This window comes from Lissotriton helveticus, chromosome 10 (genome assembly GCF_964261635.1).
Source record: "Lissotriton helveticus chromosome 10, aLisHel1.1, whole genome shotgun sequence".
Taxonomy (NCBI): Eukaryota; Metazoa; Chordata; class Amphibia; order Caudata; family Salamandridae; genus Lissotriton; species Lissotriton helveticus.
In genome coordinates this window covers 487602482-487616484 of record NC_136071.1, presented here as the reverse complement: position 1 = coordinate 487616484, position 14003 = coordinate 487602482, and the positions used below count along the sequence as shown (strand labels likewise).

Genomic DNA, 14003 nt, shown 5'->3' with positions numbered 1-14003 from the left:
CTATAGACACCGGGAGGCATACCATTGGTGTGACATGCGTTTGAACCTGTGCATGTTCAGACTCTCCCATACAAACCACATCGTCGCCTTCATCATCAGTGCTTTGGCACTTGACTATGAGATCAGATGGACTGGTGGCCTGATCGTATTGATCGTCGTCAGAGTCCTCACCTTGTAGCAAGCAAGCTGGTGGAGATTTGTGCACCCTACTTGGCGAGGTTAAATCCGGTGTAATGGGTATTTTACTCTTTTTTGCCGGTGCAATCGACGACGGCTGTGTGGAAATCAAGCCGGATTGTTTCCAGAGCGTTTGTGGTGGCGTCGTCGACTGTGTCGTCGTCGACTGGGTTTCGATCAGCAATGGTGATTTCGTCGACGGTATCTTCGTCGACGGTGTGCCCGTCGACGGAGTCTTCGTCGTCATTGTCGTCGCTGATACGCTCGTCGACGGTGTCTTCGTCGTCCACGGCGCGCTCGTCGACGGTGTCTTCGTCGTCGATGATGTTTTTACCGTCGTCGATTTCTTCGTCGACGGCGTGGAGGTCGACGATGGCGTCTTCGTCGACGGCGTCGACGGTTTTAGTTCCGTCGTCGACGTTGATGTCGTCGTCGCCGGTGGGATTTTGATCAACGTCGAGTGCTTCTTAATGAGAACAATCGACGACACCGGCTTACCTGCCGTCGACGATGGAGTAGTCGTCGTCGTCGATGAAAATGCTGACAACGCCATCGTCGTCGATACCGTCGTCGTCGATGTGGAGACATAGACGGTAGAGACGGTTTTCTTCAGCGCTGATGGTAGCGTCGACGAGCCCGTCAACGATGACTGCGCAGGCTTCCTGAAGGCAGGAACTTCCTTGTCAGACGTTGTAGATGTTTCCTCAGAAGACTTTTTAGTAGTCTTTTTAGTAGGAACGTCTGTAGGGCTAGGGGAAGTAACCCTTGGCCTCTTCAAGGATATTTTAGAGGAAACTGAAGCCATCTCACCGTCCTCTGAAGACTCCAAGTTGTCTCTGGTTTTAAGCCTGTTCAACCAGAGCAGCAGTCGACCTTCTCTGTCTTTTAGTGTTTTTGTAGAAAAGGTTCTACAAATTCTACACTCTTTGGGAGAATGGTCAGGATAAAGACAGTACAGACAGGTTTCATGCTTGTCATCGACGTGGAGCCTCTTCTTACCACAAGAAGAGCATGCCCTGAAGAGACCCTTCTTCTGCTGTTCAGCCATAGTTGGTTTTTGATAGAAATATCCAAATTCTGTGAGGAAAAGAGATAAAACTAGTAAAACCTGAGGAGAACTCAGGTGGAGACTCCCTAGCACAACGTGCGGTAGAAAATCTGAGAGACTGAGGCTCCTGACAGGAAGGTTCTAGAGGGAGGTGGTAGCTGATTGGCTACCTTCTGGAATTTGGTCCTTTTTACAAAAGGACATAGATAGGCTACTAAGGCAAGGCCCTTAGGCCTACTTTCTCTATGTATGTCTATAGGACATTACTTTTCTATGTACCCGGGACTCCCGTCTCGACGACGGGGAATGATTCAGGCATGTGAATCTATGAAAGACACCCATAATACTGGATAACTGGTTAAAGATATAATTTCTGGTATGTGAAATCAGTACATGAGCAAGTCACTTAAATTATCCCTGAAATCGTAACACATAATGCATTGAAATGTCACACTTAAGTACCCTGAAAACAGAAAAATGTCACACATAAACAAACTGAAAACGTGTTATCTATGAAACAAGTTCACGGGAATCATAGTGGCAAGTTAACTCTGATGATTAATGTATTTCCTGGATACATCTGCATACCTGTCAAATCAAGCTTTATTCAGTTTCAACATAAACCTTAAGTAGCACAGTAAAAACAACATTGCAAATAATAATATAAATACAAATTCATACTAAATATGCTAGCATCATGAATGTTAAATTATTAAAAAAGAACCATAAAATCTTGCCTACAGTCAATCATCCATAGTATGTCTCACTCTCACAGCAGCTTTTAAAAAACACGCAACATTTAAAATAATATCTTCGGATTTGACTAAATTCTTGTGCTTTCAACAAAGGAATGATGTAAAATTTCATAGGCTCAGTGTCAAATCTACAGAACATTATAAAACGCATTGAATCCTGTGGAGACACCGGGTTGCATCCGCAGGGTCCTAATAAATGAGACTCTGACCAACCCCGTGGAGACACTAACAGTTGAGGCAAGTGGTTAATCCTGAATCTAGTGAGTAAAAATTGTTCATGGTGTAGCTGGACTATTTTCAGCATGGTTTAACTATGCACTGTGGGTTTCTGTAATGTTTCTTGGTCTTGATCCATTGATCTACTTCTCATGAAATGCTCCTTCACCCAGTTGCGATCTGCCTCAACTACTCCCTCTGGATTGGTAAACAATGTGTCCCTCCTTATGTTGTGCATCAAATCCTTGATATATTAAACCTTTTTGGCGTGGCTGGAATTCCCATGCGGGCGAATTCCACGCATGCGCAAATCGGACAGCCTCTGGCCGTCCGACGCACATGCCCAACGTGACGTCGGATGGCTGGGGGGCGTCCGACGCATGTAAGGGGTTAAGCCATGGAATATGGCGAGCATGTTAAGGGAGAGACAGTCCTTTAAGATCAACTTGTTCAGCTTGGTTTCCCCTTTAGTCCAGACATCAGCCCATTGTAAAATTGGGTGGAGGGCCAAGGCATCAGAGAGATACCTCACCCACACTTCCTCATGCGCCATAAAAGGCAGGGGGCCTCATTTATGAAAAGTGACGCATCGCTGCGTGAAAACAGCGATGCTTCACTTTTCACAGCGCCCTCCTTGCGACACCAATGATGCGTCATATTTACAGTATGACGCATCATGGCGCAAGGAGTTACAGATACGTCAGTATTTCTGACGTATCTGTATGGCGCAAAAGTGACGCATTGCTAGAGTGTGTCACAAAAGTGTCGCAACTCCAGCAATGTGGAGTAGTGTGGCTCACTGGTTAGAGGCGGCAGGCCTGAGAGCAGAAGTCAGCCTGGGACCAGGGTTCAATTCCCGACGCGGCAGGGTCGTGGACCTTGGTCAGCGGACTCGATAATTCTCGCTTCAGTGCTTACTCTAATCAGGGGTTCCACTCGGCAACTCTGGGCATTAGCTTGCCTAATCTCCACAACGGCCCCACCAATTCCGGGGATGCCTGGCTCCACCTTGGGGACTCCCAGCAAGGGACCATCCCACAGGGAAAGCCAGGACGGGTTCCCCAGAGTTATACAGCGCCGGGACGCCCCGTTGCTGGGGCAGCTGTGCGCTTTACAAGTATACTACATTTACATTTACATTTATGTGTCCTTTCACATGGGGCAAGCCCCATGTGAAAGGGCTTGCATCAGTCTTACGCCTGCTGTGAGGCAGGCGTAAGAAATTGACACCTTTGTGTCCTAGAAGTGGCGCAGTGAAATCCTATAGATTTCACTGCGTCACTTCTATGACCCTTTCTTGTGTCAGAACCCCCCACCCTGCATACATTATACCTGGCGTAGGTATAATGTAGCACAGGGATTTACAAAGGGACGCATCTACCTAGATGCGTCACTTTGTAAATATGGTGCAACAAGGCACATTTTTTACGCTGCTGCTGCGTCACAAAAAGTGACGCACCGGCGGCTTAAAAGTGACGCACGGCCTCATCAATGAGGCCCAGGATACTTTTGGGTACACAAAGAAGCCATTTTAGGAACTTATTTTCAACAGTCTGTTGTTGATTTAGTCTAACATACCACCAGATGGCACTCCAGTATAATACTTTGGAGACACATTTGGGATGATACATCGGGGATAAAGTACTAATCGGTTCCCTGCCCTATCTAGAAGCAAAGCTAAATTTCGCTGCAATAGTCCTAATGGGTTCAGCTATTTGCCTTGTAACAGGGGATTACAGCTCAGGTGTGATGCAAACAGAATACCTAGATATGGGAAAGCCCTTACCATGGATAATAAATGAGTCCCCGATGTAAATCCTTCATATTGGAAGAACAGAGATCTGCCAGCATTACACAGGATTTGCTAACCACATTTATTGTTAAATCAAGCTTATCCGTGAATGTCTCAAAAGAATCTCGAAGGGTTTGCAGGCCAATAGCTGTTTTAGCGTTTAGGATCATCTGCTTAAAGCATAACTGATAAGGGGCGTGTTCCTACCTGAGTGCAATCTGCTTGGGTGTCGACTAGGAATTGTTTGAGCTTATTTATGTATAATATGGAAAAAACAAGGGGACAAGATGCACCCCTGCCTAACCCCACTTTCTGTTTCAGAGCAGCTAGTACAGGTTGAATTGTGTAACTGACACAACAGTGTTGGCGTGGAGGTCCCACAAAAAGTATACAAGGTCTACTTCCACCCCCATTGTCAAAATAAATTGCCATAGTTTGTCTTGATATACCCGCTCGAAGGCCCAGGTAAGTCCCATAAAGACTAGATGAATAGATCACAAGTGGGCCACTGTGTCTTTGCTCATAACCATTGTAAGGCTTGTCATCCTTAGGGTGGTATTCCTCCAAAGATTTTGCCTGCTTACTTCCTCTTTTTGCTTCATCTTTTTGTTGGCCTTAGGACTCTGAGCACTTTCCCACTGCCAACCTCTGCTAAACATTGTGTAAATGTAAATGTAGGTGTACTTATATAGCGCAAACCTGTCACCCAAAGGGCATCCTGGCTCTTGCTTAGGGAACCCGTCCTGGTATTCCCCTGTGAGAAACCCCGGCAGGGTGTCCACAAGGTGAAAGTCAGGCATCCCGCCGCGAGGGGCCGTTGTGGAGATTAAGCAAGCTATTGCCCAGAGTCGCAGAGTGTGAACCCGTGAGTCGAGGAGGCACCGGGGCGAGAATTATCGAGTCCGTGGAATTTTTTAACCCAAGACCCGCCGAGGCGGGGAATTGAACCCTGGTCCAGGACCGATCTCAGCTTCCGGGTCTGCCGCCTCTAACCCCTGAGCCACACTTCTCCACATTGTGACATTGGTGTACGCATGATTGGCATTTTTAGTTTACTTACAAGTCCCTTGTAAAGTGGTATACCATCTGCCCAGGGTCTGTAATCTAAATGCTACTCATGAGCCTGCACCACTGGTTGTGCCACTCACACTAGTAGCCTTTCAAACCTTCTAGTGCAAGGCCTGTGTGTTCAGTTTACTGCCACTTTAACTTGGCATTTAAAACTACTTACCAAGCCTTAAACTCTCCTTTAATTACACATAAGTCATCCCTAAGGTAGCCCCTCTGTAACCCTAATAGCGGTGTGCTATGTAAGTAAAAGGTAGGATGTGTACTTTTAAGTTTTACATGTCCTGGTAGTGACAAACAGCTACATTGATTTGTCACTTCTGTGAGGCATACTCCTCTCATAGGCTAGCATTAGGAATTCCTTAAAACACCTTTAAGCTGTATTTTCATGATTAGAAAAGAGTAGCTGTATCATGTTTCATATCTTTGGAATGGTAATGAGAAACCCTCTTTACTGGTAAAATTGGATTTAACATTACCGTTTTAGACTGGACCCATCTCCCCTGAACCCTGAGTGGCTCCAAGGGTTTACTGGCTTGCTCCCTGTTCTGAAGTCTCAGGGCCAGGAAAGATTTCCTTTAACTCTGCAACAGCACCTGAACTCTGCCCTCTGTGAGCCCTGCCCAGCCAAGTGGTGTCAATCCAGACCTGGGCCATTGAAAGGTAGTTTTGGCTGTGCAGAACCATCAAAATTGGCACAGTGATTACTTTACGTCACTCAGAACCTATGCACTGCCCTTTGACACTGATGCAGGAGCTGATTGGCAACATCGCCTTGACAGAATGCATAATGTGCAGCTGGACGACGATAGACAGCTTGTCTCGAAGATGATGCTGCGCCTGCATGGTAAAGGGTTCAACACCAATGCCTTCATAGACTGCGTCGATCGGCGCTGATGCTTCGCCTCCATCAAGGGTATCGACGATGACACGGCACGTCGTCAACTTCTCACATTGAGTCTTCAACATCGACGTGTGCTCCATCCGAGGTACATTCTTGGAGGGACCTGCTTGAGTCCTGTGGCCGGCCTGCCCTCCATCATGGTCAGCCTAACCTGTGGATTTGCCCCAAACCCGCGCGAACGGAAGAAACCCCTAAATGCTAATGGGTTTTAAGCACTAATTTTTGATTTATTCTTTAAAAATTCATAGCTCTGGTTCTACTTGATTGGATTTTTTTTCAGTTTGGTCTAGTTTTATTCATAAAATTATTCTTTAATTTTCTAAAACTGTGTGGAGTATTTGCTTGATGTTTTCATTGTGTTACTGTGTGTGGTGCACAAATACTTTGCACATTGCCTCTCTAGATAAGTCTGACTGCTCTGTGCGAAGCTAGCAGAGGGTAAGCACAGGTTATCGTTTAGTGTGATCTAGCTTACACTGACTAGGATTGTGGCCCCTACTTGGACAGGGTGCATACTTTTGCCTATTAGAGACTTTGGTGATCAGTGGTGAGGATAAGACTTGTGTAATACCATATAGTAACTCATTGTTCATTACAACTCTATAATACAAACAATTAAAACCTTTTTCAATTCTCCCTAATTGGCTTTTTACATTTTCTGCTTAAACCATGTCTCACTCTGGAGAAGCAGCACCTGCACCTGCAGTAATTTAATTTTTGGGCTGGCTAGGTTAGAATCCTACACTGTGCGCTAGCTGAATGATTTCTGGAACACTTTCAAGTGTCTACAAGGGGTTTCACCAGGAAGGTGGAGCTACAGAAGGCTTTGAGAGCCTGAGTGGAGACCCAGGAAGCAGGGGATGACGATCCAGGGAGGGGAGCAGGAAATTCCTGAAGAGGAGGATGACCTGATTCTGGAATCCAATGTGGATTTGGGAACGCCTATAGAAGGGGCCAATACCTTGCCGGGAGCAGTAGTAGTTCCTAGACCAGTGTCTCCTTCAGGAACCTGTCCCCGGAGGAGTTGTCAGACAAGAGGGAGGAAAGGAAATTAAAGCTGGAGCTTGCTATGTTGGAGCAGGCTTGAGAAGAAAGAAGGCTGGCCATGTAGGAGAGGAAACTGCCCTATGAGCTCAACCTCAAAGAGCTGAACATTAGAGCCTTACAAGTGGGGTCCAGCAATAGCAATGGTGGCAGCATACCTGCAGTGTCCAAGGGTGAGTCCAGAGTCAGGATACCAAATGATTTGGTGCCCAATTATGTGGGTGAGGGCAATGTACAGTAACAGGTTTCCCAGAGGGAGTAATAACTGCACCTTAAAATCATCCGATTCAGAGTGAGGGCCAAAATGTATTAATTTGAGTTTATTGACAGGTACTGGCTTTACTATAATTAATTTTAATGCTTCAGAAACCCAGGCCCAGATTTACGAAGCCCTTGGTTGCCACAGTGTCACTCATAAAAGGCATCGCAATACAATGAAAGGGCTTCAGTGAGATTTATAAGCCATGTAAAGCCACTTTTGGCTACTCTGCCCTGGGAAGGTGTTTCATGGGTGGAGCATGGGTGTTCCCGCACATTCACCCTTGATTTTTGGTTTCTTCCCATATTTACTAACACTAGCACTAGCAAACCTGGGAATGCATCAGAATGGTGCGTCTTCCCAGGTAAGGTTTAATGAGGAGAAATATCTTTATTTCTCCAAGTTCTTTCCACTTTCTACGTGTGCTGCCTTCTGCATCACATGTAGAAAGAGAGAAAAGCTTTAGAGGATTGTTTTTGTGCATGAAGGTACACCTTCCTGGACAGATACAATCCTGCTTGTAATGCAGGCACCGTTGCCCCATGGCGCAAGGGTGCCTAGTTAGTGCTAGGCTGCACTCATTTCACCAGCAAAAGGAGAGATCAGGAATGCATCATACCTTAGTAAAAATGGCACATTCCTGCTCTCTCCCTCATGCAGCACAGCAAGTTGTCTTGCTGCACGTTAGTAAATTTGCCCCCAAATGTACAGAGCTAGTGCATTGCACGTTCTTTTGCTTTGAGTACTATGAGGCAGCCGGAAGAGTCCCAGACTGCAGGCGGGACCCTAGCAGAAATGGAGACCTGTCTCAGATCAGCACGCACCAAGACCAGAAGACGACAAGTCTCCTCTGTATTGCGCAGCGCAGATCGGCCTCCAATCGCAGTATCTGACTCTCAAGATCAATCAACCGTGCCTGTTGGTGTGCCTCACAACAACGCACAAAGGCCCTTAGGTGTCCTCTCAAAGAGGGTTTGCTCGATGCCCATAGTGTGATCACTGATGACACTAAACCTACATTAAGCCAGAAGAAGGCCTGTAACTCCTCCTCCACACATGCAACACTTTCAGGGGCCTCCAAGTGCCAGGCACTGAATCTCCAGGCAGGGCAGAGGGTGCTGCATCGGGTGCCCCATTGCATTAAGAGAGGCGCATTAAAACACACTTCTTCCCAGGAGCATCTGTCGCCCTTAAACAAACCCCAGCAGTAACATAGAAAACCAGGAGAAGCATGTGTGGTATCTAGGAGCCCCGTTAACAGGGGAGGTTTCCTGACACCATACTGGAAAGTCCCAGTTGGGGGCTTCAGCACCAGCGAACAATGTGCCATCTCAATGACGAGCAAATCTTAAAGCCAGCCCCCAGTGACCCAGGACCGGAATCATTCCTTCAGTGTCCCAGCAAGGCGTGAGGACTCCAAGGATTTGGGAAGACCAAGGAGCCAGAGGTTACTAAGCCTCAAGCAATTCTCAGTGCCTTCCACTCTCTCAGAGAGGGTCGCTTCAGAGATGGATAGTTTGGACACCTCATGTTTAAGTGAATCAACTTCGTACTCGGTTGTAGAGATCCGCATTTCAGCTGCGGTCATTCTGTCTGCTACATTACGCATATCCTAGCACAGTAGGGAAAAGTCCACTCAGAGGCAATCGACTTTGGATTCTTCAGCATCTCTCGAGTCCTGGATGGCCTTAAGAATCGCTCCCAGGTGTGCTGCAGCATGCTGTGTAGAGGTGGCTACCGGGGCCTCAGCATTCCCCTTGGCATTGTGTATTGGTCCATTTTGGGCTGAGCAGGTGTCAGCAGTGCGAGCTTCTCGCGCCCCATCATCCAGTTGCGGTGCAGCCTGATGATACACAGATAAATGGCATAGGCGGGGCAGGCCTGCTTCTACTCTTATTTGGTCCCCTGCCGCACCAGCCATCGGCCACACCAGGGGCCAGTGCACGTTCAGGCACCAAAGAAGAAAAGGCCACAGGAGTGGGGAGTAGTGGCAGGGTGCATGTCAGAAGATAGACCAAGCAGAGGGTGTAATCAGGTGTAGTAGTCGGTGAGGCCCAGCGGATCTGAGTTTCACAGCCCATCAACGCAGTCCTTGTGCAACGGGGCCCCCCAACAGCATATATGGCCTAGGAGATGTCAGAGTCTAGAGATGGCAACAGCTACCAGTGATGAGGTAAGCCTCAGCCCGCTCAGTAGGCGGTTCCAGCTGCCACTGGTTACAGTGTGGTAGTCAGCAAGCAGCCCCCTGAGGCAGGCCACAGAAGCGGCCACAGGTCCGCATGGCTGGATCTAGCCCCCCAACCGCCGAACACACCACCGGCACAGATGCCCAACGCCAGGCCCACAACAGGCCCCAGCACACTAGTCTGGGGGCACACCCTGCCAAAAGTCCCATACAATCTGAACGTCCCTCTGGGGCCCAACAGGGTCAGCCAGGAAGAGTTCATTACGGCCCCAGCATAGGACCTGATAGGGCTCACCACCCAGAGAGGAGGAGCAGGCTACACCCATCTGTCGCAGCTTGCTCCAAGCCTGTGATCCTCAGGTCTGCCAACAAGGTAGAGGGCGGCTCATCCACGGTGGTCAGCACATCTACCAGTACACTGGGCCCTAGACAACCAGCCCAGGATCACTGCTAGTTGCAGTCAGGTCACACTCCACATGTCCTCAGCAGGAGCACAGCCACAGCGGCACAGCCATAATACACAATGCTGCTCCGCCCTCGGCTCTGTGGCCACTACATGCCCAGCAGGGCCTCACAGGGGGAGGGGTGGGTCAGTGGAGAGGCTCACCCCTTCCCCAGCCTGGGGCAAGCAGCACAAAAAAGGTCCCAATGGATGAGGGACAGTGGAAAGGCCCACGGCCGGTACTCGGTCAGCCGAGCAGGGCCCAAACAGGATGGCTGGGCCAGGAGCAGAGTGTCTCCAATTGCTCCAAATGGCCTGAGGGCCAGCAGGATGGCCACACCACTGGTCCGGATTCCCCGCAGTCAGGAGGAGGTTGCTGTCAGGAGGGATGGAGCAGGAACAGGATTAGGAGACGGGAGCTTCACGAAAGCTGGATCGCCATCTTGGCGGCCTTGGCCAAACCCCCACAATTACATATTTAAACTGATTGTATGGTGTAATGGTTAATTGATCGTTAGTTTCTGCTGTCATTTATCTTTGCTCTGGCCAGCTAGATAACTTATCATTCTTCTTTTCTATCGCACTCTCCCTCTTCCTGTCTCTGTGTCCCTCCATCCTCCCTCTATTGGACTGGGGAAAGCTGTTCATAGTACCAAACTATGGGTCCTATTAGGATGTCTGGGAGTTGGATCATAGACAGGCTATGGATGGCGGTCTGACTGCCGACATCCCTTCGTTCCGACCACCGCTTTACGATGCTGGTGGTTGGACCCACGGCTGTCGGACAAAAGACTGCTGCTTCCACCAGGATCAGAGATCCCGATGGGGCAGTATTCGGAGCAATGTTGTAGCATGGTGGAGGTGCCGAGGCAGGCACCGTCGTCGGAATTACAATATCTCTTTCCGACAGCCCATTTCATGGAGGGAACAATTCCATATAAAGCTTGTCTGAAAGGGATATGGGGGGGGGAGGGGCACAAACATGGCCCCTATCTGTCAAGGGCCACAGAAAAGGGCCCTGAGGGCACATGTAGTGCCCCACTCACCTCCATACACAGTGCATGCCACACGGTTACAGAACGTGCAGGAGGGGCATGTACGGTGTCAGCTTGTTCTGCAGCCCATTCCCAGGGCTGCAGCATGCTTCGCTGTTTCCAACTGCCAACCCAGCGGTCGCATCCAAATAGGATGGTCCCACCACCTGCATGCTCGCGGTTTAATGATGCCCTAAATGTTTCTGCTCTTTTATGCTCACCTAAACACAAAATGGAAACTGGTGCTCATAATGCTGTGGTCTTCACACCAGTAATATTTACCTGATTTGATCAATGCTCAACACAGCTGTGGTGGCTTACCCGGTCTGCAAAATGCGGGTAATACATGACACACAAACACACATTACAACCTCACCTCATCTCACTCATCAGAAAGCATGGTCCCCACCTTCAGAAAGGGCAGCTGGGGAGAATGCTCTACTTGCCAATAATTGACATCATAGACAGTGACACAATATGGCAGATACCAAAACCACAGCATGTACCCTGTTTTAATTTATTCTGAAATCTCTTCCTGAAATTACCTATGGCAAATAAATTACATCGAAAGAAACGTTTCATTTAAAAACATCACAGCTATCAATACTGCCTAAAATAGTGAATTAACAGGAAGGAATATCTGCTCAACTTCTAAGATACTGTCTGCCACTGTTTGCACATCCAAGTTCCAAAGTAAAGAGCATATTTTAAGGATGCTTGACCACAACACTGCTTTGATGGGACATGGCATGGGAATACATGTCACCACTGAAAGAAGCACCAAATTTCAAGGGCCTTCATAGGACACTTATTTGATAATCCACAGTAAAGGTGACACAAACTAATCATAAAGATCCTGTGTGCAGTTCTCCATTGGCTACATATCTTTTAGGAATTCCTACTACTATGCAAATATGATCTAAACAGAACATTTTTGTTGTCACCTTTTTGCACATATCAGAAGTTCTAATTAGCATATGGTCAGGAAGATGATGATGCTCAAAATTAGAATTTAAGATAACCCCAGTTCACTGCACCCACCATGTCGTTGTTGCTTGGAGAGGCACAGCCTGGGACAACTCCACACAATGAAAGGTGACATTGCAGGATTTTGAAAAAGGCAATTTGAGACATTTTTGGGCTAAGCAAATGGGCAGGTATATGAATTTTATTGTCCACGGCAGAAGTGCAGAAATTTCCATCAGCATTTGAATTTCCTTTTTTCTGACAAGTAGACCATAATAGTGCAGACGTTTCTCCTCCAGAGCTTTACTTTTGCGACCAGAAGTGTCAAAATGTATGACAACAAATGACAGAGTCCCACAGTTCATACACCAAATGTTTATGTATCTCTTGCAGAGGTAAGAAGTATTAGAACTGTCGCAGCTCCTTTATAGGGCCTCAGGAAAGTAGCTCAAAATGATGTCGTATTTTTCTGCAGTTTTTCCTCATGTTTATTTCTGCAAATCAAAGAGGAAATTTATGTTAAAGAGGCTGTTTTTCTTGTTCAAGAACTGATACCAAAACATCACAAAGACCATTTATGTGCATTTTCATTGTCTCTCTGATACATTGCTCACAGTACATGATCACAGGAAGGTAATGTTAACACTGCATAGAGGTTATTTGAGAATTGGATTGACTCATCCCTAGAGACTCTGATCCCCCAAAAACTGAAATTCCACTGAACCAGGACTACTTGGTTCACACCGAAATCAGAGAAATAAAGAAAATCTGTAAGACAGAGGAAACAAAGTGGAGGTTGCACTATGAGGAAGAAATGAAGGCCATCTACAAAAAAGCATATAAAAATTCCCAGTATGCAACTAGGAAAGCGAGACTAATGGACTTTGCCAACAGAATTGCTCAGTCCTCACACGCCTCTAGAAAAATATATAGGATCATAAACTCTTATCTGAAACCCGATCTTGGTGGGGCATGCCCGCGCCCCTCCAGAGAATGGTGTGACATCCTTGCCAAACTTTTTGTGGATAAAGTTATCAGCATTTATGACTCTCTGGGAGGTGAAGATGTTCCGCCTCAAGATGCAAATGAGCGATTTTTAGATAGCAAAATCACCCCTACCTTCTCGACTTTCCCTCAATTAAATAATAGTGTAATCTGGGAAGCAGCAAATACAATTAAATATGGATCCTCTTTAGATTCAGCTCCTGTAGGCATCCTGTTAAAAAGAGGAGATATTATATTGTCAATATTGACCACCTTGTATAACCTTTCACTGCAAAAGGGACATATACCCCACAGTTGGAAGCATGCATTATCAGTCCATTGTTGCAAAAACCCTCTCTGGATCCTGACATAGCAGAAAACTACAGGCCTATATCTCTTCTCCCTGGTGTTAATAAGATTTTAGAGAAGTTGGTCAATGGTTATTTGACCAACTTCTTGGAGTCCTACAATCTTCTGCATGCAAATCAAACTGGCTATAGACCCCGTTGGCACAGCACAAAGATGGCTCTTCTACTAGCCACAGAAGACCTTAAGAAAATACTAGATCAAGGCAGTTCAGCGGCGCTGATCCTGCTGGATTTGAGCGCAGCCTTTGATACTGTGTTTCACTTCATCCTTCAGCACAGGATGGAAGCACTAGATATCACAGGCAACATGCTAAAATGATTGGCTTCCTTTCTGGAAAAGATAAGTTTTCAGCTTAGAGAAGGGCCTTGTCTGTCAGAGGACTTTCAGCTTAAATGTGGGGTTCCTCAGGGCTCATCCTTGAGCCCCACGCTCTTTAATATGTGTGTGCGTCCCTTGGGAGACATTATTTGCTCAGCCAGTTTTACAATAGTATCATACGCCAATGACACACAGATCGTCGACTCCCTAGCATCTAATATCCGCCAAACGGTGGCCAATCTATCTACCTGATTGGAACAGGTGAATAAATGGATGTCCTTCAGTTGCTTTAAATTGAACGACGACAAGATGGAGGTCATGGTGATTGGCAATAACCCCTTCCTTTAGGACCAGCTCTCTATGTCTGGGTAACTGTCCCTCCCCAAAGGAGGAAATTAAGAGTTTGGGATTTTACCTGGACAAAGAGCTTACCATGACCTCT

At 47.1% G+C, this 14003-nt stretch overlaps 1 protein-coding gene across 1 annotated transcript in view; it reads right to left on the bottom strand.

Moving 5' to 3' along the window:
* Window positions 1–11427: 11427 nt before the first annotated feature.
* LOC144784282 (ectonucleotide pyrophosphatase/phosphodiesterase family member 7-like) overlaps window positions 11428–14003 on the bottom strand; it is a 178006-nt gene continuing 175430 nt past the window's right edge. Inside the window, exon 6 of the mRNA XM_078662964.1 lies at window positions 11428–12384. Coding sequence (XP_078519090.1) covers window positions 12339–12384 — 46 coding nt within the window. The 3' untranslated portion in view covers window positions 11428–12338. The remainder of the gene's footprint in view (window positions 12385–14003) is intronic.